This window comes from Cetorhinus maximus, chromosome 6 (genome assembly GCF_964194155.1).
Source record: "Cetorhinus maximus chromosome 6, sCetMax3.hap1.1, whole genome shotgun sequence".
NCBI classification, from domain to species: Eukaryota; Metazoa; Chordata; class Chondrichthyes; order Lamniformes; family Cetorhinidae; genus Cetorhinus; species Cetorhinus maximus.
Genome location: NC_135884.1, coordinates 133915476 through 133940327, shown reverse-complemented (window position 1 = coordinate 133940327; position 24852 = coordinate 133915476). Strand labels below are relative to the sequence as shown.

Here is a 24852-nt window from a genome sequence, read left to right as displayed (position 1 = left end):
ACCACTACTGACCGAGCTGGCAGAGTCTTAATTAACATAGCTGCTAGACTGGGTCTGCAGCAGGTGGTGAAGGAACCAACAAGAGGGAAAAACATACTTGACCTCATTCTCACCGACCTGCCTGCCACAGATGCATCTGTCCATGACAGTATCGGTAGGAGTGACCCCCACACAGTCATTGTGGAGACAAAGTCTCGCTTTCACATTGAGGATACCCTCCATCGTGTTGTGTGGCACTACAGCCATGCTAAATGGGATAGATTTTGAACAAATCTAGCAACTCAAGACTGGGCATCCATGAGGCGCTGTGGGCCATTGGAAGCAGCAGGATTGTACTCGAACACCATCTGAAACTCATGGCCCGGCATATCCCCGACTCTACCAATACCGTCAAACTAGGGGATCAACCCTGGTTCAATGAAGAGTGTAGGAGGGCATGCCATGAGCTACACCAGGCACACCTAAAAATGAGGTGTCAACCTGGTGAAGCTATAACACAGGAATACTTGCATGCCAAACAGATAAGCAGCAAGTGATGGACAGAGCTAAGCGATCCCACAATTAATGGATCAGATCTAAGCTCTGCAGTCCTGCCACATCCAGTTGTGAATGGTGGTGGACAATTAAACAACTCACTAGAGGAGTAGGTTCCACAAATATCCCCATCCTCAATGATGGGGGAGCCCAGCACATCAGTGTAAAAAATAAGGCAGAAGTATTTGCTACAATCTTCAGCCAGAAGTGCCGAGTGGATGATCCATCCCAGCCTCCTCAGGAAGTCCCCAGCATCACAGCCAATTCAATTCACTCCACGTGATATCAAGAAATGGCTGAAGGCACTGGACACTGCAAAGGCTATGGGCCCTGTCAATATTCCGGCAATTGTACTGAAGACTTGTGCTCCAGAACTTGCCATGCCCCTAGCCAAGCTGTTCCAGTACAGTTGCAACACTGGCATCTACCCGGCTATGTGGAAAATTGCCCAGGTATGTTGTGTACACAAAAAGTAGGACAAATCCAACCCGGCCAATTCCCAGTCAGTCTACTCTCAATCATCAGTAAGGTAATGGAAGGGGTCATCAACAGTGCTATCAAGCGGCACTTGCTTAACAATACCTGCTCACTGATGCCCAGTTTGGGTTCCGCCAGGGCCACTCAGCTCCTGACCTCATTACAGCCTTGGTTCAAACATGGACAAAACAGCTGAACTCCTGAGGTGAGGTGAGAGTGACTGCCTTTGACATCAAGGTCGCATTTGACAGTGTGTGGCATCAAGGAGCCCCAGCAAGACTGGAGTCAATGGGAATCAGCAGGAAAACTCTCTACTGGTTTTAGTCACACCTAGCACAAAGGAAGATGGTTGTGGTTGTTGGCGGTCAGTCATCTCAGCTCCAGGGCATCACTGCAGGAATTCCTCAGGGTAGTGTCCTTGACCCAACCATCTTCAGCTGCTTCATCAAAGACTTTCCTTCCATTATAAGGTCAGAAGTGGGGATGTTCGCTGATGATTGCACAATGTTCAGCACCATTTGTGATTCCTCAGATACTGAAGCAATCCAGATCCAAATGCAGCAAGACCAGGACAACATCCAGGATTTGTCTGACAAGTGGCAAGAAACATTCATGCCACACAAGTGTCAGGCAATGACAATCTCCAGCAAGAGAGAATATAACCATCGCCCCTTGATGTTTAATGGCATTACCATCACTGAATGCCCCACTATCAACATCCTGGGGGTTACCATTGACCAGAAACTGAACTGGACTAGCCATATAAATACTGTTGCTACAGGGGCAGGTCAGAGGCTAGGAATCCTGTGACATGTAACTCACCCCCTGACTCCCCAAAGCCTGCCCAACATCTACAAGGCACAAGTCAGGAGTGTGATGGAATACTCCCCACTTGCCTGGATGAGTGCAGCTCCCTCAATACTCAAGAAGCTTGACACCGTCCAGGACAAAGCAGCCCGTTCGATTGGCACCACATCCATAAACATTCACTTCCTCCACCACCGACGTACAGTAGCAGCAGTGTGTACCATCTACAAGGTACACTTCAGAAATTCATCAAGGCTCCTTCGACAGCATCTTCCAAACCCACGGCCACTACCATCTAGAAGGACAAGGGCAGCAGATAGATGGGAACACCACCACCTGGAAGTTCCCCTCAAGTAACTCACCATCCTGACTTGGAAATATATTGCCTTTCCTTCACTGTCGCTAGATCAAAATCCTGGAACTCCATTCCTAACAGCACTGTGGGTGTACCTACACCACATGGGCTGAAGCGGTTCAAGAAGGCAGCTCACTACCACCTTCCCAAGGGCAACTAGGCATTAAATGCTGACCTAGCCAGCGGAGCCCACATCCTGTGAATGAATAAAAAAAATGCTTGTTTCCAAGTCACAAAAATACATCTGAATACTGCACACAGAGATGGTCAATTAATCAACCTTGTTTGTGATTCATAAGAAACTCCATTTGGAATTCAAAGTAGAATGCAGTCCACTAGACACTTCCCATAATAGTAATCGACTAGACTGGAGGTCAACAAGCCCAGAATATGTGGACACGACTACTAGATCCTTCAGCTTTGAAGTATGAACATAAATATTTGCATTTTTATTGGAAGGTGGTGTGCCTCAAGAAGGGGCATGTTTTCTTCTAAGGGCACGATAGCTGAGTCACCAAATTTCCTGCCAAAAACTTCCAAGAAAATCTGCTTTTGTTTATTCTTTCACAGGATGTGGGCGCCACTGTTAAGGCCAGCGTTTATTGCCCAACCCTAATTGCCCTTGAACTGAGTGGCTTGCGAGGCCATTTCACAGGACAGTTAAGAATCAACCACATAGCTGTGGGTCTGGAGTTACCTGTGGGCCAGACCAGGTAAGGATAGCAGATTTCCTTCCCTCAGGGGCATAAGTGAACCAGATAGATTTTTATGACAATCAATAATAATTTCATGGTCACCATGACTGAGATTGGCTTTTACTTCCAGATTTATTAACTGAATTCAAATTCCAGCTGCCATGATGGGATTTGAATCCACGTCCTCAAAGCATTAGCCTCGGTCTCTGGATTACTAGGCCAGCAACATTACCACTATGCCACCATCTCTCCTGATTGACGCTTTGCTCACTAGCCTAAATAGTCATCCCTTTTATCAGCAGCACACTGTAGTTTCAATGTGTACTATTTACAGCATGAAATGCAGCAACTTGTAAAGGGTGCTTCAGCAACACCTTCCAAGCCTGCGAACTCCACACCTAGAACGACAAGAGCAACACCATCATCTCCAAGTCCCACTCCAAGTCGCACAAATCCCAACTTCCTATCTCAGAGCTTCATCAATGCTGGGCCAAAATCCTGGAACTTTAACCACACTGACACTGATGGTTGAAGAAAAGCTTTTATCACTGCCTTGTCAAAAGCAACTAGAGGGTGGGCAACAAATAAAGACAGAAAATGCTGGAAATACTCAGCAGGTCAGGCAGCATCTGTGGACAGAAACATCAGAAGGGTCATTGACCTGAAACATTAACTCTGGTTCTCTCCACGGATGCTGCCCGACCTGCTGTGTATTTCCAGCATTTCTATCTGCATTTCAGATTTCCAGCATCTGCAGTGTTTTGCTTTTGCTAATGGGTAACAAATGCTGGCTTTCCCTTCAATGTACAAATCACAAGCATTATTTATCAATACATGCCTGTAACACCACAGAAGAAAAGGAATATTAGAACAATGAATGGTCCAATGACTCTTACATTGCAGTGTACACAGCTCCTTTAGATGAGTGGGTATGTTGGGTGTGCAGCACCCAATGGCTAAAAGTCTATTTCATTACACTGAAAATGTGGAGTTCATTTTGAGAAGAATCTGCTAACATTTTTTCCTCTTATTTATTTTAGGTGAAGAGGAAATCACAAGTGTTTGAAAGTAGTTGACATGACAAACCCTGAAATTTAAATGTCGTCGAGCACATGTAGAGCAGAATTAATCCAGGCGACAAGGATCTCACCCGCACACCCCCCAACCCCCGGCTGAACAGCTGACAAGGGCCCCAGTCACCTCCTTTGGGGACAGCCTGCCATATTAAGTCCTAGTGGTAGGCCATCCATGGGATCATCAACCCTGCGGTGGAAATCCCACCCCTCTGAGAGCAGCTGGCCAATCGGAGGCCGGTAATGGCACTAAGGGAATGGTGGTAGCTGCTGGTAATGCACCCACTGGAGGCCCAGGATTAGCGAGGAACCCAGGCCACAGGTGAGTGAGGGTGGGATGGGGTCGCTAGGCAGGGGTCATGGAAGAGCAGAGATTGGCAGCAAACGCAGGGGTTGGCTCTCAGCTGGCCCCCCCACCCTTCCCAATGCCAGGTGCCTCAATCAGGCATCCGAGTGCCTGACAATGAGGGGCCCCCTCGGGAGCCCGCAAGCAAACACAACAAGGTTTGCTTTTCAGGCTCCTTGCATGGTGACTGCCCTGCCCTCTGCTGGTTGAATTCCAGTAGCGGAGTATGAGGCCCTTAAGTGGGCATTAATTGCTGGTGGGTTGGGATAGCCATCCACGAGCCTTCCCTGCCCCCCTGGATTTAAGCGGGGCAGAGACGTGAAGGCAGCGGGGTCCCCACCTGGCACCCTCCCATCCAATTAAACCTCGTCCCCAAGTCTCCAACTCGCCTTGCGGAATGGGTGTTAAATTCCATCCATGCCAAAGAATCTGGTAATTATATGTATTCCTCATTCTCTTTCTCATTACCATCTTGCATTTAGAGATAGTGCCTTAAATGTAGAAAAATGTACCAATGGTGCTTCATAGAAATGCAGGGAAAACAGACACAGGGCAAAAATCAGGCAGGGTGACCAAAACTTGAGAATTAGGTGGGTTTTAAAGTAGATGCCAAAGGAGGACAATGAGGTGGGAAGATTTAGGGAAGGGATTGCAAAGTGTGTAGCTGAAGCAGCTGATGCATGGTCACCAGTAACGGGGCAAACCGTGAACACTTAGATTTTAAACTCAAGAGTTGAACTATGAAATCCTGTATATACTGTTACCATTTTTGATGATAGGTATATGCTACTTTTCTTTGTTGAAAAAAGTCACAATCATTTTTGAACTTGAACAGATATTACAGTACACGGTATTTTACAAGAAAACAATTTCTGTCACCACAATGGAGCTCAACTTAAAGAACTACACCATAACATTTGCTTTCTTCTGCTTTCAAAAATGTATTTTTCCCCCAAATTAAAAATTCAAATTTCCATTCATTTTAAGATTTACATGTAATACAATACCTAAACAGAGTCAAAAGGAACATCCAGATAGGCCGGAACAAAGTCTCCTCAATGCTGGCCAAACACTGGTCTTTTCCAGCAGCAGTGTTGAGAGGTTCAAAAGCCAGAATACACAAGGACAGTAACCTGTCTGTAAAAAGTAAAACAGCAGACAATATCTGGTTTATATGCAATTTTAAGCATTCTGAGTTGCTTATTCATACCATTGTTACGATCCCCATGGAAGGGGTGGTAAATCAAAATAACCAAATTCACTGAAAGATCCCCAAATGAAAAAAATACCAACAAGTTTCAAGTTTTGTGATTTACTTTAACATGAATGAATTAACGGGCAAATGATACTTCAAATAAAAAGGTAAATTTCACTCGAAATACAACACAAATGTGTCTTATACAGCCATAGTCATTCACATCATTTCCCGCAGACATGTGGCACTACGTAGCTACACCATTCCACAATATGGTGTTCTTTATTCACACAACATAAGGGGTCTAATCCAACTACAGCCTTCACCTCTGAGTTTCATGAGTATGAAAGTCATCAGCGAGGCACACTTCTTTGAGCTTTCTCTTTTTTCTCTCTAACAATCCTGATGGTGTAGCTTTCCACGGTTCCTTTTCAACCGACCAACCAATAACACCTGATTCAAGGTTTGGCCACTTCTAGGAAAACACCCAGCTCATTAGTACCTCCAAGCTATTCCAGGTTTTAGACCTCCAAGAGTTCCTGTCTCTTTTTCTGTCAAGCAGAAAAACTGAACTCTTCCTGAGTTATTTACTACTTCGCCTCACAAGAATTCTCTGTATTCCTCTTTCTGTCTGTGTCTGCTTTCTCTTTGTGTCTGCATCTGTGCCTTCACCCTCCAGCTCCTCTGCTTATAGCACTCGTTCATATATGCTTCTTTTTAAATTTCCTTCTTGTTGGTATTGCTTCCAGATCAAGGGTTGTCAAATTAAGTGGACCAGTATTTCTTATCCAAGAAAATTTCAATTGCAATATTGGAGTACTATGGGTTCAAACCAGAGACCAGAGGTTGAAGAACATAATCTAGACACTCCAGTATGGTACTGGGGTAGTGCTTCACAATATGAAATGTTGTATTTAATGAGACATTAAAGCAAATCGCCACCTGCACTTTCACATTGTGCACAAATTGGCTGCAATTCATGAGTTATGAAATATGGAGTATTAACACAGGCCAGTGTAACAGAATGCAATAGGAAGAATAAAACAGACAGCACAAATACTCAGTGTTGCCCAAGTAAAGATTCAGTTGAAGGAAAAGCTCATAACAGACTCAGTGCACAATTTTTCCAACCATAAAGCATAAAGAATGCTGAACTGTATAGTCAAACCAATATAGTACAAGCTATGTGAAATCATACTCAAACTGCAGACAATGCTGTGATCAGATCACCTTGCTTACCATGTCTAATGCTGGTCACCAAATCAGATCTTTAATCCCTTGACACAGTTCAGAGAAGAGTTATGAGGCTGATCCCTAAATCTGAGGACTGAGCGATGAAAAAAGGCTGAAGAAACTTGGGCAATACAGACTAGAAAGAAGGCAACTGACAGGTGATTTTAGAGTGATACTAAGATAGTAAACAGCACAGAGAAAGTAAATCCAGAAAATTACTTTAAACCAAACTTGCAAGTGGCACAAAGGAAGCAGGTTCAATCAATATAAAAGATAAATTTTGGACTCAAATCAGGAAATCCTTCACAAGAGAGTGATCAGGATTGTAATATGCAAGTGAAAATCCTGGAATCATTTGAGAAACAACTAGACGATGAAGTGAGAGAGGAATACGTGTGAAGTCTTTTTGAATGAATGGGTTGCAGTGGTTGGAATGACCTTCTTTGTTCAGATTTATCTTGTGAAATATAATTTTGGTGAGAACTTTACTTCAATCCTTATAGTTAAAAGCACACTGACACCTAGTGGCTAGTTTTGTTTCCCATATAATTTATGTCATTTGAGTGTTTCTTCAGAGCACCCAACTTGTATCTGGCAGACCAACAGCACCATCAAGCCTGACTTTTGTTACCATTTTCACATCAAAAACTCCCCTCTTTAAACCCTGTTTCTTGTAATTTAAATAAGAAGTTTACTTTTAAGATAAAGAAAACACATTTCCATTCTAACTGATGTTATAATGCAGCACACAACATTCATGAAGAATTACTAAACTTGCAGCATAAAATCAAAGTTGGAGTAAATTTACATCGAGTTCATCTAAAACATTTTAATATTCTCTCATTGCCCATTCCCTGCTAGGGCCTCAGTACTCATGCATGTCCCCATAACATTAGAAAAATCAGACTCTAACTTAAAAATCTTATCTTCCTTACTTAATTTGCAGCAAACTTATATCCATCCATATTACAAAATAAAAATAGCTGGAAAAACTCAGCAGGTCTGACAGCATCTGCGGAGAGGGATACAGTTGACGTTTCGAGTCCGTATGACTCTTCATCAGTTTACAACTGTCTGTTTACAACTAGCCAGATAAACAAGGCTAAGGAGTATGTTTAGTTTCCCCAAAGGTTACTGACAATATTGGCAACAAGTTTTTATATTATGGGAAAGGTACAATTCCAAAGACGTATGAAACACTGGAATTTACATATTAATGAGAGAGAAACATATATAAAGGAGAATGAAAGGCTATGTTGGGGGTCATGTAAGATCTAACAGGAGTGTGTGAAATTGCCTTGAAGCATCCTCCAGTCATTTGTGCATAAGTCTGCTGTGTTCAGTAACTAAAGTTGGAGAAAGCCATTTGGAATTCCACTGTCAAGCAGGTACTGTGTTAACTTGCTGGGTTTTTTTTTAAAAGTCTAAAATCTATTTTGGACTGTTACCTTAAAGGGGGTGTGTAACCTGGAGTCAGGTTAATTAGAAATTTTAGGATTTGTAATAGTAGTGAGTAATTGTAGTCTTGTGTATGTGCTTGAAATATTTTATTTTGTTAATAAGTATTTTAATTAATTTTGAAAATCTCTAAAGGTCTTGGTGGACTCATTACTTCTGAATTCAGTGCACACATCTTCTCGTAATAAATACAAATTGCAAAACCCTTGTGATAGTGTGGCCAAGTTTCCCTTGTGGATTTGGTCTGCCTGGTACACATCATCTGTCACGTCATAACAAAACTTGACAGGCAACTTTCATGCAGCGAGGTCTAACAACCTGAAATTATTCTATTGGGTGATGAATAATAGAAGTCCCCTGTTCTTCTCTGAATACTGCCATTGGATTTTTTATGACAGGGAAGATGAAGCCTCAGTTTTCTGATTTATTGTAAAAGTGGCATCTCCAACGGCAGATTATGTGTTGTCAGCTCTCAAGTGAAGTTAGAGCCCATAAGAATGGTCCCCGACTGTAAGTGGGGGAGGAGAAGGAGAGGGTGCAGTTGGGTAAGGTACTGGGCACAAGGTAGAAGGCTCCAAGCACAATGAGCAAGAGCAGGGAGTAACTCAGTATAAAATCAGGACACAGCAGAAAGATCAAAAGGAATAAGTGACTGGTCTAATCTTAACTATAGCTGCTTTCTGCCAGAAGCAGTTAAAAATCAAATCTTGTAGTATATTCAAACTAAATTATAGATTATAAAACTGATATAAACCTTGATTCACAATAATTGTCCCAGAGATGAGGAACTTCAGTTATGATGACAGATTGGAAAAGTTAGTACTGTTTTCCTTAGAGAAAAGGTGGCTCAGAAGAGATTTGATAGAGGTATTCATAATCACGAGGGGTGGTCAAAGTAGATAGGGAGAAACTGTTCCCACACGTGAAAGGATCGAGAATGAGAAGGCCCTTTAGGGAAGGAAATCTACTGTCCTTATATGACTCCATACCCACAGATATATGGTTGACTCTCAAATGCCCTTTGAACAAGGGAAATTAGGGATGGGCAATAAATGCTGGCCCAGCCAGCAACACCCACATCCCATGAACGAATAAAAAAAAAAGAGGGGTGATCCTGATCCTGAATGGCTTTGACAAGATGGATGTGGAAAGGATGTTGCCTCATGTCCAGAACTAGGGGACACTGTTTTAAAATTAGGAGTCGCCCTTTTAGGACAGAGATGAGGAGAATTTTTTTCTCTCAGAAGGTCATGCGACTTTAGAACACTCTGCCTCAGGAGGCCGTGAAGGCGGGGGTCATTGAATATTTTTAAGGCAGAGGTAGATAGATTCTTATTACACAAGGGAATCAAAGGTTATAGGGGGTAGATGGGAATGTGGAATTCAAAACACAAACAGATCAGCCATGATCTTACTGAATGGTGGAGCAGACTCAAGGGGCCAAATGGTCTACTTCTGCTCCTACTTCGTATGTTCGTAATTGTTAAAGGAAGCAAAAGCGATATGAGGAAAGACTTTTTCATGCAGCAAGTGGTCAAGGTCTGCAATGCACTACCAGAGAGTGTGGTGGGGCAGGTTCAATTGAAGTGCTCAAAAGGGAATTACTGGTTTCTGAAAAGGGAGAATGTGCAGCATTATAGGGAGAAGGCAGGAGCATGGCACTACAGTAAGTGAATTGCTCATTCAGAGAGCTGGTGAGGACACAATGGGCCAAATGGCTTCCTTCTGTGCTATAACAATTCTGTGATGTATTATACTAGTAACAATTCAAAAATCAATGCCCGCCAGTATTACCTAATGGCAAAATTCACAGTAACATTCCCCATTCTGACCAGCAAATTTCTTCCCCACACAGCATGTACTGGAACTACAGAATAGTTATAGCTAAAGTTGTGGAGGGAATTAGTACATTACCTATTGAATTATGTACATCTGTTACAATATTCTTCAGATGATTTTGCAATGGAATATCTTCCATTTGGTGAAGATGATCAGCGTTTGTCACCTGCATCAGGTTATCGATAATATTTCCTGGCTGTTGCTCAAATTTCATCACATAGTGTTCCAAATCTTCAAAGGGGCTGTCTTTATCAGCCATCAGATCTGGTGTAACAGTTGTTGAGATGATCTGTTGATCTGTAACGTTTTGTGCCAGTTCACTCTGCTCACTAACATCCAAATTTGCATTTTGATATTCAGCGAATGCCACCGAGCTAACAGAGGAACTGTGTCTTAATCCGCCTTGATTTATTTTGTGATCTTGAACAGATCCCAAGCAGCATGCACTTTTGGAAGACTTTAACCGGCTTCCCTTGTTGAATGAAGATGTCACATCTGTCCTCAGTGAATACTGGGAAAGGGATGTATACAATGCAGAGCCTGCGTCCAGTTCACTAACACTAGACAGGTCTGAAAAATGTTTATTTACAATAGGGTAGAGCTTGCTGTAGATCCGACATTGCAGTTTCTTCAGTAATTGGGTGATTGGATATTCTGAACTGCTAGAGAATGGAAAAAATTGAGCAAAAACAAAATTAATTCACAACTGATGAGGAGAGGAGAAATATATACCTGATATAAGCTCAGGGCTTCAGTGCATAATTCCCACATTGCAAAATCCTGAACCCTGCAGATTATTATTCAGAACTACATTAAAATCAAAAATCTTCCAGTGAATGACCTTTCAAATGTACATGAAAAACAATTATAAAATCTTTAAATTAAATCACAGTTGACTTCATATGAATTACATTAGCACCGGAAATATAGCTGAATTTTCAGTCATCCATTTACATAACTTCCAAAATCCATTTGTTCCCTCAGTGATTATTGATTCAATAATACATACTCAAAAACACATAGCCACAATAGTTGTGTGGAGTGAGTGCATAATTCCCCAATATATCTAAAAGTTGATTAGGTTTTTGAGTTGTAATTTTGTTGAAATAACCCAAGAGAGAGTCCAGAAGCAGAGAATTCTGTGGCATCATTATAGTGATATTTTGTTTTCAATATGAAAATGAGTTTGTGTGAACAAATCTGAATCAGAGAACGTTCTCTTATAAAAAGTCACCAGTGAACAGATGGGCAAAAGTGGGTCATCCTGAAACTTCAAAAAAAAATCAGCGTTTTCATCAATATCCAACAACATTCTTGTAAATGGCACGAGTGACAGAGTTTTCAAACCACCAATAAATAATCTTTCTATGCCGAGCAGAATTAAATATTCTTGTTGTAAGAATTGCCTTCCAGCAAATTGGAGGTAGTTTCACGTTTTAAAAGTTGAGTGACACCATGCAGTGTTAACAAGTTACAGTCAATTCCTGAGTAGAGCCAGTCCATGGCAATCACTCAATAAAATTATAAAGTTAACGACTACCATTTGCGAGCAAAGTAGCGAATAATTGCACAAAATTACACCAGGGTAAGCCACACCTAGGGGAAGATGATGGCATTGTGGTAATGCCACTGGGCTAGTAATCCAGAGGCCTGGGCTAATGTGCTGGAGACACAGGTTGAAATCCCAACATGGCAGCTGGTGGAATTTAAATTCAATTAATACAATCTGGAATTGAGATCTAGTCTCAGTAATGGTGACCATGAAACTATCATCGATTGTTGTAAAAACCCAACTAGTTCACTAATGTCCTTTAGGGAAAGAAATCTGCCATCCTTACCTGGTTGGGTCCACATGTGACTCCAGATCCACAGCAGTATGGTTGGCTATTAACTGCCCTCTGAAATGGCCCAACAAGCCACTTGGCTCAAGGGCAATCAGGGATGGGCAACAAATGTTGGCCTTGCCACATCCCATGAAAGAAAAATAAAAAAATAACACGACTTAAATCTTTGTGGAAACAGTAAAAAAGCTTGCAGACTGAAACAATAAATCCCTCCATCCATGATTTTCTAGCGACGTATTTAGGATTTTTGTTTTGCAGTCTTTGTTCAGCAAATTAAGTCGTCTAGTTTTGCAGTATTGCTTACAAACACTATTTAAAAGTAAATTAGTTTGTTTTATCTGATCGCCGCTGATGCCTTGTGTGGTACAAAGATATACTTATGGACTCAAACCCTAGCTCATATTAAATTCGTTAATAAGCCTTAAAGCCACTTGACGAGACAGGAGAAATTTTATTTGGCATTCTAGTTCTAATCAGCATTGCGTGACTCTTACAAGAAAGCATGTATGAATTTGAGAGAGTTGAAGACAGGATCAGGCTTGCCTCTGATAGCATATATGATTGTCAGCCTTGCTGACAATCCCCATCTTGGCTCTCATGTTAAAGATGGCCACTTAGCTGAAATATTAGAGACTGCCGGCACCAGAGCAAGAGCCAAAGGCAGGAGAGTAAACATTTGAAAAAAAATATTTTGGACTGAAGCATAATTTATTATATACATTTGGAGGTGTCTAAAATATTGCAAGAAAGTTATTCCATTCCATTCAACAGGATAGCTGAAAGATTCATAATATTGCAGAAAATATGATTGCAAATTGACATATTCACTATGGCCCAGATCTTCTGGTGCCTGGATGGTTGTATCCTGGAGGTATCCCGGAAGATGTGCTGAAAGACCCCTTGGAAGCCTCAACACAAGGACTCTGTGGGAATTGCTTGGGAAATTTCAACTTCCGATAGGCAATTACTCTGCATCTGGAATCCTCCGAAATTCCAATTTAAAGTCAGAGACTCTGGATGATTCCGGCTCACTTAGCATAATAGTTACCCAGGAAAAGTTTGAAGGATTAGAACCAGTTCTACCTCCTGGCTAACTATACTACTGACTCCCTGACCCCCACTGGACCCGACTACTCCTGCTCTGACATCCCAACTACCCCCCCCTCAATGACTACAACCACCCGACTACCCCCTGATTACCCGACTACTACCCCCAAACCCTCCTGGCCCCCAACCACCCTTCCAACCTCCTGACTACCCCCAATCCTCTAAATACCTCTCCAATCACCTGGCTCCCCTCCCAACCACCCAACTCCCCCATCAACTACCCTCCCAACCCCACCTGACTATCCCCTGACCAACTATCCTTCTGACCCTTTGACTACCCCACGAACCCCCAAGCATCCCCCTGACCACCCGACTACACCCCCAACCCCGACTAAACCCCATCCCTGAATACCCCCTGACCACCACTCCCTGACCACCCTACTACCCACCCAACTACCCTCCCAATCCACCCTATCCCCCTCATCCACTTACCTGCCACCCTATATCCCCTCACCCACTTACTTTACATACAGCTTGTAAAACTGGCTTTGAGACCTTTAAATCTGCCAGAATACGGCACCTAGTGCCATTAAAAAGAGGGCATGGCTTGGCTTTCCCTGATGCTTCTGCATTATGAGGAAGGACTCCCAGAACAGGTGTGCTCCCCAGTTCTGAGAAGGCCCAGTTCAGAAGTCCAGGCGAGAATTGTGGACCTTCGGTGCAAGTAAGTAAGTAGCAGCGGACTGGCAATCCGGCGGTGATTGCCACCCCTTGGAAGATTCGGCCCTACGTTTTAAAAAGAGAGTGCCAGAGGATCCCACGGTTACTGTAAGAAGTTCCAGCAGGTTCCTTGAAATAATCAGGTTTCACAATTTTTTGATATTCGGTGACTCATTGACACGTTATTTGTCTGAAAATTTTTAAAAAGATTCATTTTGCCTTGCCAGCTGTTACGATCTCTTTGAAATTAGGAAAGGAGGCCCTCAAAAATGTGTCAATATTTTCTACCACACAGAAGAAAATATATTTTGAAAAATATAATTAAAGGTAATAATAGATCAATATTGTGTTCTTTTCAGGTGGTGCCACTATTCAGGTTTCTCACTCATTACTGAAAGCATTAGGTCGCACTGGAGTAGTTTTACCAACTCGAGGTGAAACAATATTAAACTATTCTGCTTTTACATAGTTCCCAGTTGCTGCTGTACTCTGAGTGGCAAGGAAGAAAAGGCAAAGGGAAGCGTACAGGAATGAAAAGAAAAGAAATCCGAACCATCTTTAATTCACCCAATGGGACTTTTGCTAGATCATAATATCAGTGAATTTTAAATTCAGTTTGAGGGATAGAAGAGTGGCTCCAAGACTAGCATTTTAAACTTAAATAAGGGCAATTATGACGGCCTAAAGCAGAGCTAGTTAAAGTGAACTGGCAAATTAAGTTAAGGGATAGATCAACAGTGATGCAGTGGCAGATATTTAAAGGGATATTTCAAAATACACAGAATATGTAGCCCCTTGTATTTATATGGCTGGTCTAGTTCAAATCCTGGTCAATAGTAACATTCCCCGAGGGTGTTGATAGCATGGGATTTAGTGATGGTAATGTCATTAAATGTCAAGTGGAGATGGTCATTGCCTGGCACTTGTGTGGCACAAATGTTTCTTGCCACTTATCAGCCTAAGCCTGAATGTTGTCCAGATCTTGCTGCATATGGACATGGACTGCTTTAGTATCTGGGGAGTTCTGCATGATATTAAACATCGTGCAATCATCAGTGAACATCCCCCACTTATGACCTTATGATGGAAGGAAGGTCATTGGTGAAGCAGCTGAAGATAGTTGTGCCTGGAACTCTGCTCTTAGGAACTCCTGCAGCAATGTCCTGGGGCTGAGATGATTGCCCTCCAACAACCAAATAAAACCAAAATACCGCAGATGCTGGGAATCTGAAATGACAATCGAAATTCTGGAAATACTCAGCTGTCTGAGAGAGAGGCAGAGTTAATGGCCAGGATTTTCCCCTCAGTGATTTGGGGGCGGGGCCAGCTCACCGAGGGGAAAATGACGCAGGATGACGTTGGGAGGAATCCCTGATGTCATCCCGGTCCCTTTAAATTTTTAGGAAGGCGGGCGGACAGCGAAATCAGCTGTCCACCTGCCGACCTGTCAATGGCCAATTGAGGCCATTGACAGGCTAGTTAAGATAATTAAAGACTTGCCCGTCCAAGCTTAAGGCTGGCGGGCAGGCCAGGAGCCCCAGCGGGCTCCAGATTATTCATGAAACGTCATCCACTGGCGGGATGAAGTTTCATGTCTGTTTTTTAAAAATGTAATAAATTTTAAGTGTTTATTATTAACATTGTCATATGAGGGGGGCATGTTAATAATTTTAATATTTATCTATTTTTAGAGTTTACTCACCTCTCACGAATCTCCCTGAGTCAGGACTTTGCCTCAGGGAGCAGTGCGCTCTTTCGTGCGCATGAGTGAAAGAGCGCACTTTGACATCTGGGGATTCCCTCCCCCCCCCGCACAGGAAATGCATAGCGCTTCCTGTCGGGCAGGCCGCTGGGCGGGCGTTAACTGGCCCGCCCACTCAAAATGGCGGTGGGCCCCGTTTCGGTGGCGGGGGGTCGGCTGTCCGCCCGCCGCCGAGCCGGTGGGGCCCGCCCGCCATCCGAGGGCAAAATTCTGCCCAATGTTTCAGGCCAGTGACCTTTCATCAAGGTTATTGACCTGAGATGTTTTTCTCTTATTCCTTCTTCAAGGGTGCTGCTTGACCTGCCAAGTGTTTCAGCATTTTCTGTTTTCATTTTATATAAGAAAAAGCTAATTCTACCCCAGATACAACTAATCAATACAATCACTTTCATGGCATCACCAAAAACCGGTCTGCACTGACACAACTGCTACGTATTTTTAAAGTGAGGTCATTAACATGACAGCTCCTTGAGGTAGGGCAAACTGTGAAACTTGGAAGATTCAGTACAACCCCCTTGTCATTGTCCCAGCTACACTGTATCCATAACAGGTTCAAAAACTATTTTTCAAACCAAATGTTACTTGGAGAGATCATATATGGAATTTTCTGCCCCAAAGGGCTGTGGAGGCTCAGTCATTGAGTATGTTCAAGACTGAGATTGATGGGTTTCTACACATTAAAAACATCGAGGGATATGGGGATAGTGCAGGAAAATGGTGTTGAAGTGGAAGATCAACCATGATCTCACTGAATGGCGAAGTGGGCTCAAAGGGCCGAATGGCCTACTCCTGTTCTTATTCTTATGCTTATGTAGAATACTTCTGCAGCGTGCTGACTCAAAATGTGCGTGCTGTAACACATCTGTGAAAATCAGTTTGAAAAAAAAAATTGTTGCAAATTCTCCATGCAACAAAAGAAATTTTATGGGCATTTTCAAAGGATCATGTGGAGTTTATGTGGTGCTCCATCTAGTGGTCTGCCTGAGAACAGGACTACTCAAAAACAAAATAGAAACTGGAATTGGCATAAGGCATGACCAACCAACCTGAGCTTCATACTGCCTTGCTGTATGAAGCCTGGGTGACTGAAGGTGTGAAATCATAGTTTGAAAGGTTGAAGCATGAACACCAAGGCTGAGTTATGGACTTATAATTTACTGAGTCCTTCAAATTATCTATTCTTCCAGACCTGGCTGTAACCTTGCAGCCAAAGACTATTTATAATAATAAATTATAAATTGTCATCTTCTATAGTCAATTGCAGAAAAAACGACTAGCTATAAAGCTGCAACATTTCCAACATCTTCAAGGGTGCCATATCAGGCCAAAAAAACAAATCAATACCTCAGTATTTGGGATAAAAGGCCAGCCACCAGCACATGGTCATTAGGTTGTGATTTTAATTTAATTTTCCATTGTTTAGGCCACTCCTACAAAACAAAAGAATCAAAGTACATTTGTCATTGGTTGTGGAATAGCTTATTAAAAGACACTCAGTACAATTGCTGTTAACATACAATTGAGGTAAAGATATCTTTACAACAAAGTCCTCAAACTGTTGTCTGCTGAACTGTTCAAGCCTTGATTAAAATCAAGTAGCCAAGCTTGCTTCTTTAAAATCCATTGTGCCTGCACATCCTGTATAGAATTGTGATTATATGGACAAGAATCACTTTACTTCACTGTTTATGCAGTGATTTCTGAAGTTGTAAAATGTATAAGGTTGTCTTCAGAAGGGACTTTGGACAGCCAGGACTACTCTTGACCCTTGAAAACAAGATTTTCTTTTTGATTCGTTAAAGGAACACTATTATAGAAACCCTTATTTTGTACATCTAAACAGAAGGAGGTATTTTTATTTTGGTACTTACGTGGTCTTGTTCAAACTCTAAAATGCTTGTGTATACATTTCTTTGTTCCTCCTCTTCAGGGGTCAGTGTAACACTGTTTGAAAACCTCCTTGAAAATGAATCAAAATCATTAGATGCAATACCTCAGTTTACATTATAAACAGTCATTGTTACACAAGAGTCTTTGAAAGAAGTTATACTCTCACCAACTAAACTGAGTATGTGTAGGTGTGGGGAGAAATCCAAAAAGAGCAGACTTTTAAAAGATTCAAAACATCTGCAAACTAGTATTTTTAGTTCTTTGCAGCACTAGTTAATAAGCTACAAGGATCCCTAAACAAAGGAGTGGAACACTCAGTGCCAAACACTTGCACTTTCCTACAGACTTTCAATGGGGCTTTGCAATGGAACTTACTGTAATTAGAAAACTGTTTCAACGTGGCATCATCCACAGGGAATCTGGGACCTGTGTAAAAAGGGCATACAACTGTGTATTTTATTAATCAATTAGATTGAAGAATCATAAATAAGCAGGGCAGAGTCTTAATCAGGAAATGTTAGTTAGAATAATGAATACAACACCAAAACATGTATAGAAAGAGAAATAAAAAGGAATGAAAGTCGGGATTAGGAGATAGAGATAAAAGAGACAAAAAGATAAAGATAAATTACTTTTTATAAATCTGCAACAATTAAAATTTGAAGGAATAAAACTTCACATTTGTAAAAGTTAATTTTCAGTGTCAAAGAAGTTCACTGGCAATGACTAAGGCTTATCGCACCCTTAAAATATTTAGTTACACCAGAATGAACAATCTCTAACTTTATTTCATAAAGTTTAGCATGCATTGATCAAGAAAGCACAACAAATTTGCACATTCCATTTGTTCAATGCAAAGTCTCTCTACAAGGTATCAGTATAGTGAAGCTTGTGGAGGAGCAGGGCAATTCAGCGACTTCCTGATTTTTGCCTTTACCTGTGCATGTGAGATTGTGGGAAGTTGCTGTCCAATTTACTTTAATAACAGTGAAAGCTGTTAGCTTCCATAAACTTGAGCTCATCCAAAACTCTGTTGCCCGAGCCCTAACTCACACCAAGTCCTGTTCACCCATTACCAATTTGCTTGCTGACTTACTATGGTGCTGTTGGACCAGTAACATCTAAATTATAAAATTCTTATTCTTGTTTTCAAAGCCCTCCATGGTCACACCTCCTGTCGTACAACCCTCCTAGATCTCGATGCCTCTCCAATTCTTGCCTTTTGCACATCCCAATTTTAATCAATGCAGCATTCGTGGCCATGCCTTCAACTGCCTAGGCCCTAAACTTTGGAAGCTCCTTCCCAAACCTCTCTGCCTCCCGTCCTTTAAGATGCTCCTTAAAACCTACCTCTTTGATCAAGCTTTTAGCTATCTGTCCTAATATTCCCTTATATGCATGCTTCAATTTCAAATTTTGTTTGATAATGTTCCTGTAAAACGCCTTGGGATGTTTCACGATGTTGAAGACACTATATAAACACAAGTTGTTGTAGCCTCACTGTCATTCCTACACCAAAATCTGGTCATTGCCAGTCAACGATTCTGACACTGAAAATTAACTTTTACACATGTAGAGTTTTATTCCTTCAAATTTTAATTGTTGCAGATTTATAAGAAGTATTTTTATGTTTTTCTTTACGTCTCTTTTCTCTCTATCTCCTAATCCCAACTTTCTTTCCCTCTTTTTATTTCACTTTCTATACATGATTTGGCATTGAATTAATTATTCAAACTAACATTTCCTGAGTCAGACACTGCACTGTTCATTAAATGCCCTGTTCAGCTCAATAAACAAACTAAAATGGACTTTCATGTAAGAATTACATGAACATCCAAAGCCCAAAGTGTACTCTTTTGACACAGATGACCAACCCAATAGATTGAAAGAACAGAATATGGATAGGATTACATAGGATTTAAAAAAACATGTAGTTTTACACAATCTATGGGGTAATTTTCAATTTGAACAACCTTTGAAGAGGTGGTGGATGGAGTGATCACATTATCCACCCCATCACCAACATTAGCAAATTAGGTAATTGTGCCTCATTTAAATTAAAGTAGTGACCAGCCAGTGCTAAATGAGTGATGGCAGGCAGCTTGCTGATCGTGTGGAGAAGACAGGAAATCCGGCAGATTCCTAGCAGAACCACACCAGCAAGGAGACCTGTGGTGGGTGGGGAAGAGCTGCAGAGAGAGCAGCAGTGGTTTATCATCAGTAATACATTAAAGGTTTACCTCAAACATTAGCACTTTTCAGTAATCTCCAATGGTTCCTTGTTACTCCCACATGATGTAAATGGGACCTTGAGGGAATTTTAACCCATTTCCAAACGGGGTGTTTACCACAGCCATTCTGCCTGGTGAGCCTGTTGGGGAGCCAGCTAGACCCTCTAAGTAAAGAACAAATTCCTTAGTGGGATCTGGAACAGCAAGGACTCCATAAGGAAAGTCTGGGCTCTGCTGTGCCAGGGTCTCCATCCCTTTCCTCAGCTGCAAGACCCTCACCCTCCCTGAATTAGATTACTGCATTTTCTCAGTCCCAGAAGGCACCCACTGGGCCCCCCAATCTTCACTTCCCTGCAGTCGGCCAGCTTCCAATTTCCAGTGGAACAGCCATGTATCTGACCTGCAGCATTCAACTCAGGCCCAACAGTAAACATCTGCTGAGCTACAAACAACAATTCCTATACACAGTTGCCATCTGCCAAGAGCTAAAATTGGTCATCTCATCCCCATTTATGATCTCTTGCCAATGGATTTTCGATAACATTTAAACCAATTTTCTAGACAAAAAAAGGTTCTTAAAAAATAACAGAACAAAGAGTGCGGATGTTAGTTGAGCAATTATGGGGCGTGGTGGAAAAATCACACATATTGCAACTTTAGGGTTTTATCACCTGTTGGCTTCTTCTTGAAGTCTCAGTCTCCGTTCTTCCATCTTTCTTTGCAGCTGTACAGTACATTGTTATGGATATTTGCTTGCTCTATCATTTTACAACTACTGGGTTCCCAGAATATTTAAGGCTATGCAGAAAGAACAGGAATAAACATCACTTTAAATTGCACTATTATCTCTTTTTCTTAAAAGCAAAAACAAATTAGTTTAACCTCGGGAGTTAAGACTGTAAACATTACTGCCAGGGTTTTTTGAAAGGCAGGAGTGTTGAGAAAGGAGTGGATAAGTTTACACATCTGATCAGGTTTCTTATCATAGGCCCGAAATCAATTGTTTGACCCTTTCCAAAGCAGGGTCAACCTCCCAGAACCAAGATAAAACCACTATTTGCACATTGCTGTACTCAATAAAAGGACTCTTTACTGAGCACTAAAAGTGTTTTATCACACACCTGTGTGACTCCTACATTTAAAAAAAAATCACATGAAGTGAACAATCTTACCAACGTAGTGTGAATACTAGGGCTGGAAAAACGGTGCAGAGATAGAGATAGAGATGGGAAAGGCCATGAAGTGATCTGAACTTGAGGATAAGAATTTTGAAGAATTTGGATACAGGTAGCAAATGTTAAATCTATGAGCACAAGGGTGATGGACAAGCAGGACTTGGCGTGAGCTAGGATAAAGGCAGAGTTTTGAGAGAGCTGAAGTTTATGAAGGGCTAGGACGGAAGGCCACCCAGAAGAGGATTGGAATAGTTAAGTCTGGGTATGACAAAGGCAATGGGGTAAGGTGGGGTGTGATTGACTGATGTTACAGAGATCGAAGTAGGTGGTCTTTGTAATAGAGATGAAACTGAGTCAGAAGTTCAGCTTAGGGTCAAAAAGAAAACTGAGGTTGTGAACAGTTAACGTTGGCCAGTGACAGCTACGAGGGAAAGGTATGGTGAGGGTATGGAGTGTGTGGCATGGGATGGAGACAATGGCTTTGGCCTTTCCAATGTTAAACTGGAAGGCATTTTGGCTCAGCTAGGATAGGATGTCAGACAAGCAGACTGACAAAAGAGAGTCGGCAAAGAGCTTAAGAAGGGTACAGGAGTGGTAGAGCTGGGCATTGTTGTCTTCATGTCACTATATCCTTGATGGTGCTGCCAACATACAGCATGTAGATGTGGAATAGGAAGGGGCCAAGGACAGATCGTTGGGGGATTTCAGATGTAATAGTGCAGGGTGGAATCAGAAGCCATTACTGAAGATGGTCTAGTCACGATTAGATAGGTAAGTGTTGAACCAAGATGGATTGCCCCTCTAAATTGTACAATGAATGAATGCTGAAGGCAAAACATGAGGATAAAATTTTACTGGACTAAGATATTTGAATTCCAGATTCTTTAAACAAAATGAAATTGTTGCTAGCATTTTGGCAATGCTTGCCTCAAGTAATTACTTCAATATCATGCATATCACACCTAAACGTACAAAATGTTGTATTTGCCATCACTTTTAGTTCTAATACAGGGGTCATTTTTGTTGTTTTTCTTGTTTAAGTGGTTTCAGCAGGACATTGGATTAAACTGTGAATTAACCTATGCATGGAAATACAAGTGTTATTACATTTATAGTGGAAATTCTAAAACATAACCTACTGTTGCACTGTCAACATTCCTAGATACCAATTTGCCAGATAAGCTTAAAATTAAACCAGAAGAAACTAAAATTCCTTCAGTATTTGTTTGTCCTAAAGAATGTCACTATAATGAAAGGATACTGCTGCCTGTCTTGCCTGTGCAATGATCAAGTTCTCCATCATCTGCCGCTGAAGAGACAATGTCTGAAAATAAAAACAAGTTTTGACAAGAAAATTCAATTAAAAAATGTTTTTGCTTTGCTTAGGAGATTACTATTTTGACAAGTCAGAAATGAAATGTAACTGCATCCATGAGGGAAACATTAGGTGGCTGCACTTTTATCTTACTAGGTTTGCAGGGTTCTGCTTCTCTATACTTACATCTCATGTTCCATCTAAAAACAAATTATGAGAAGCAGTTTTTTTCAAGTCCTGCAAGATACTGCTCAAATTCATTAAAATCAATGCATCACCATTGATTTTTCTATCTGTTATCAAATTTTAGCTTTGGGGTTCAGAATGATGCAAATCCACTTTTGAAGTTAGCATGACAGCATTTTGAAAGATGCAAATTAATCCAATGCACCTTTGTTGAATTTTGTAAAGCTCACCTACCAGTATTACTTTTGAAAACTACATCCATTAGATTGAAATAAATTGGAAATGTCTAGTTATTTATTGAAGGGATAAGGGGGGAAATAATAACACCAGCCATTCAATACTATGTACTGGAGAGACTGAAACGGGGCAAAAATGCAAAAGGTACAGACAACCTCCTATCCTGAATGTTATCTTCTACAGGCTTATGATACAGCAAGGGTTATTTCAGCTAGCAAGGCAGATAAGTTTTTCAAACATGGGTACAAACACTGCAACAAAGTCAAGAAAATATTTTAAAATGAAGAAAGAACTTGTAATTACATAGCACCTTTTACAAACCAAGAACATCCTTAAGCACTTCACAGCGAATGAAATATAATGGCAAAAAACTGTGGGGGTGCCTTCAACTGTGGGGCTGTAGTGGTTCAAGAGACCGCTCACCGCCAGCTTCTCAAGGGCAACTAGGGATGAGCAATAAATGCTGGCCTAGCTAGTCGTGCTCATATCCTGTGAATGAATTTAAAAACCTCTAGTTTCTTTATTATCTAAACAGGACTGATTGCAGTTAAATACCAATACAATGAGGAAAGGGACTCTGCGCCAAATCACTGCAGATATCTGTATATGCTTATGGATGGAAGGAAAGCTCAATAGGCAACATTAAATCACCCTAAAAGGAAACTTTTCCTTAGTGGCAACTAGTGGTCTAATCTTGTAATACATAAAAAAATGCCTACTTTATATTATGTAGCTCTAAAAATATTGCAAAGTATTATCAATCCTATTGTACAATTTCAATCCTCATCACAGTCTCTTAATAGTTTACTCACACTCTCAGCTTTTCCTTTTTCCTCCCTCTCCCCCACTCACCCAGAAAATACCCAGTGTCCTCCTAAATCTCTCTCATTGCTGATTTTAAACTGATCACTGGAAGACCTTCAAGTGTCGATGACTTAATCTTCCATTCTATTGTAGTACATCTTAAACTATTTATGACTAAAAGGTACAAAATTAGTTAACACCAACCCCATTTTATTAAGTTACTATTTACAATTTATTGTTTTTGTAACAGGAATCCAACAATAATATACATTGAGGCAAGACTTCAGATTCCAAAAAATATATCAAAATGTTAAGTGATACAAATTAGCATAATAGAAACTGAAAAATGTAGTTCCAATTATTGATAGCAAAAAAGTAGACTTAACAAACACACTGAAATCATCTACTACAACAAAAACAAAAATACCTGGAAAAACTCAGCAGGAATCATCTACTATACTGCTGAACTTACTGTACCTGAATGTTTTCAATCTCTCCCAATGATCATGTAAAGGAAAAGATAGAGCAGAAACGGTCTTTTAGCTTTTGCACCACATATTAAACCAAACTAAGAATCCTCTCAGGTTGAAGCAAGTTTGACAATGAAGATGCTAAATACTTACTGGGGAATGCTGCAATGTAATGAGATCCTGCTTAGTCAACAAACAGCAAAGCGTTATTCTCTAATCCTTTTAAAAAAAAGCCACTTGGATTTTTTAACTGGTTGAGAGTGAATGGGGCCTTGTTCTAATTAGATGCTAATAGGTCACTTAAAACATTTTAATGATCAGACAGCATCGAGTTAAATGATTACCTTATTAACCAAAAATGTCTGTAAATTCATTCAATAACCAAACAGATGGCTAATAAAACATACAAAATAGATGTGATTTTTAATTTTGCAAATGGCTGCATAAAAATAAACCACAGGCTGCAACACATTGAAATGTGCAAATCATGAGGTTATAAAAGTTCTGAAATCATTTTTAACTTCCCTGGTTGCAAACAGTTAGTTAATCCATTGCCCTTTAGATTGTATACCAACACTTTACTTGAGAAACTGATGAAAAAGCATGCTTCAAATCACTTTTTTAAGAAAGGCAATCTAATTACTTCTCCACTTGATGTGGACTCACTTGAATAGGATTTTTGGTGTGTGGAATACTCTGCACATGAAGTGGTTGAGACAAAAGCTCAGAGCGACTAGTTTTGAACATCCGGAGCCAAGAGTCGGCACAATCACAATGGACTGAGTGGCTTCTTCATGTTCATTAACTTCTATGGTTCCATGGGTGCATAGTGAACATTAATTTATTTTCTAAAAGTTTTTTTAAACGATTAAAATTTAATAGTGTCCTCCCTTTTATCATAATTGACATAAGGCAAATACACATAGACTTGGAACATGAAGCCCAGGTTACAGCACCATTTGCAGCATTAATTACGTCACAAAAATGTGCAACTGTTAGACTGATTCACGCTTCTACTTAAGTTTTCTATCAATCCACCCTTATACAAATACTCAAATGTTGTGGAAATAATTATAAAGATATAAATGCATTATTTTCTGATTGTAAATACCTCTAATACTGCATTTTATTTACAAAAAGGAAACGTTGGCAGTGAATG

The 24852-nt window shown here is 40.8% G+C and overlaps 1 protein-coding gene across 5 annotated transcripts in view; it reads right to left on the bottom strand.

Moving 5' to 3' along the window:
* vps9d1 (VPS9 domain containing 1) overlaps positions 1-24852 on the bottom strand; it is a 98444-nt gene that overhangs the window by 58255 nt on the left and 15337 nt on the right. For 4 of the 5 annotated variants that reach the window (XR_013576960.1, XM_078544539.1, XM_078544542.1 and 1 more), the window contains exons 6-11: positions 21943-22005; positions 20178-20230; positions 17257-17344; positions 16730-16815; positions 10088-10674; positions 5295-5424 (exon numbers count right to left, since the gene is read on the bottom strand). Coding sequence is in view for 4 of the 5 variants with exons in the window: in XM_078544539.1 (XP_078400665.1) it covers positions 5295-5424; positions 10088-10674; positions 16730-16815; positions 17257-17344; positions 20178-20230; positions 21943-22005 (1007 nt within the window). In the remaining variant the exon portion in view is untranslated. The remainder of the gene's footprint in view (positions 1-5294; positions 5425-10087; positions 10675-16729; positions 16816-17256; positions 17345-20177; positions 20231-21942; positions 22006-24852) is intronic. The other variant, XM_078544540.1, reaches the window with a different exon arrangement.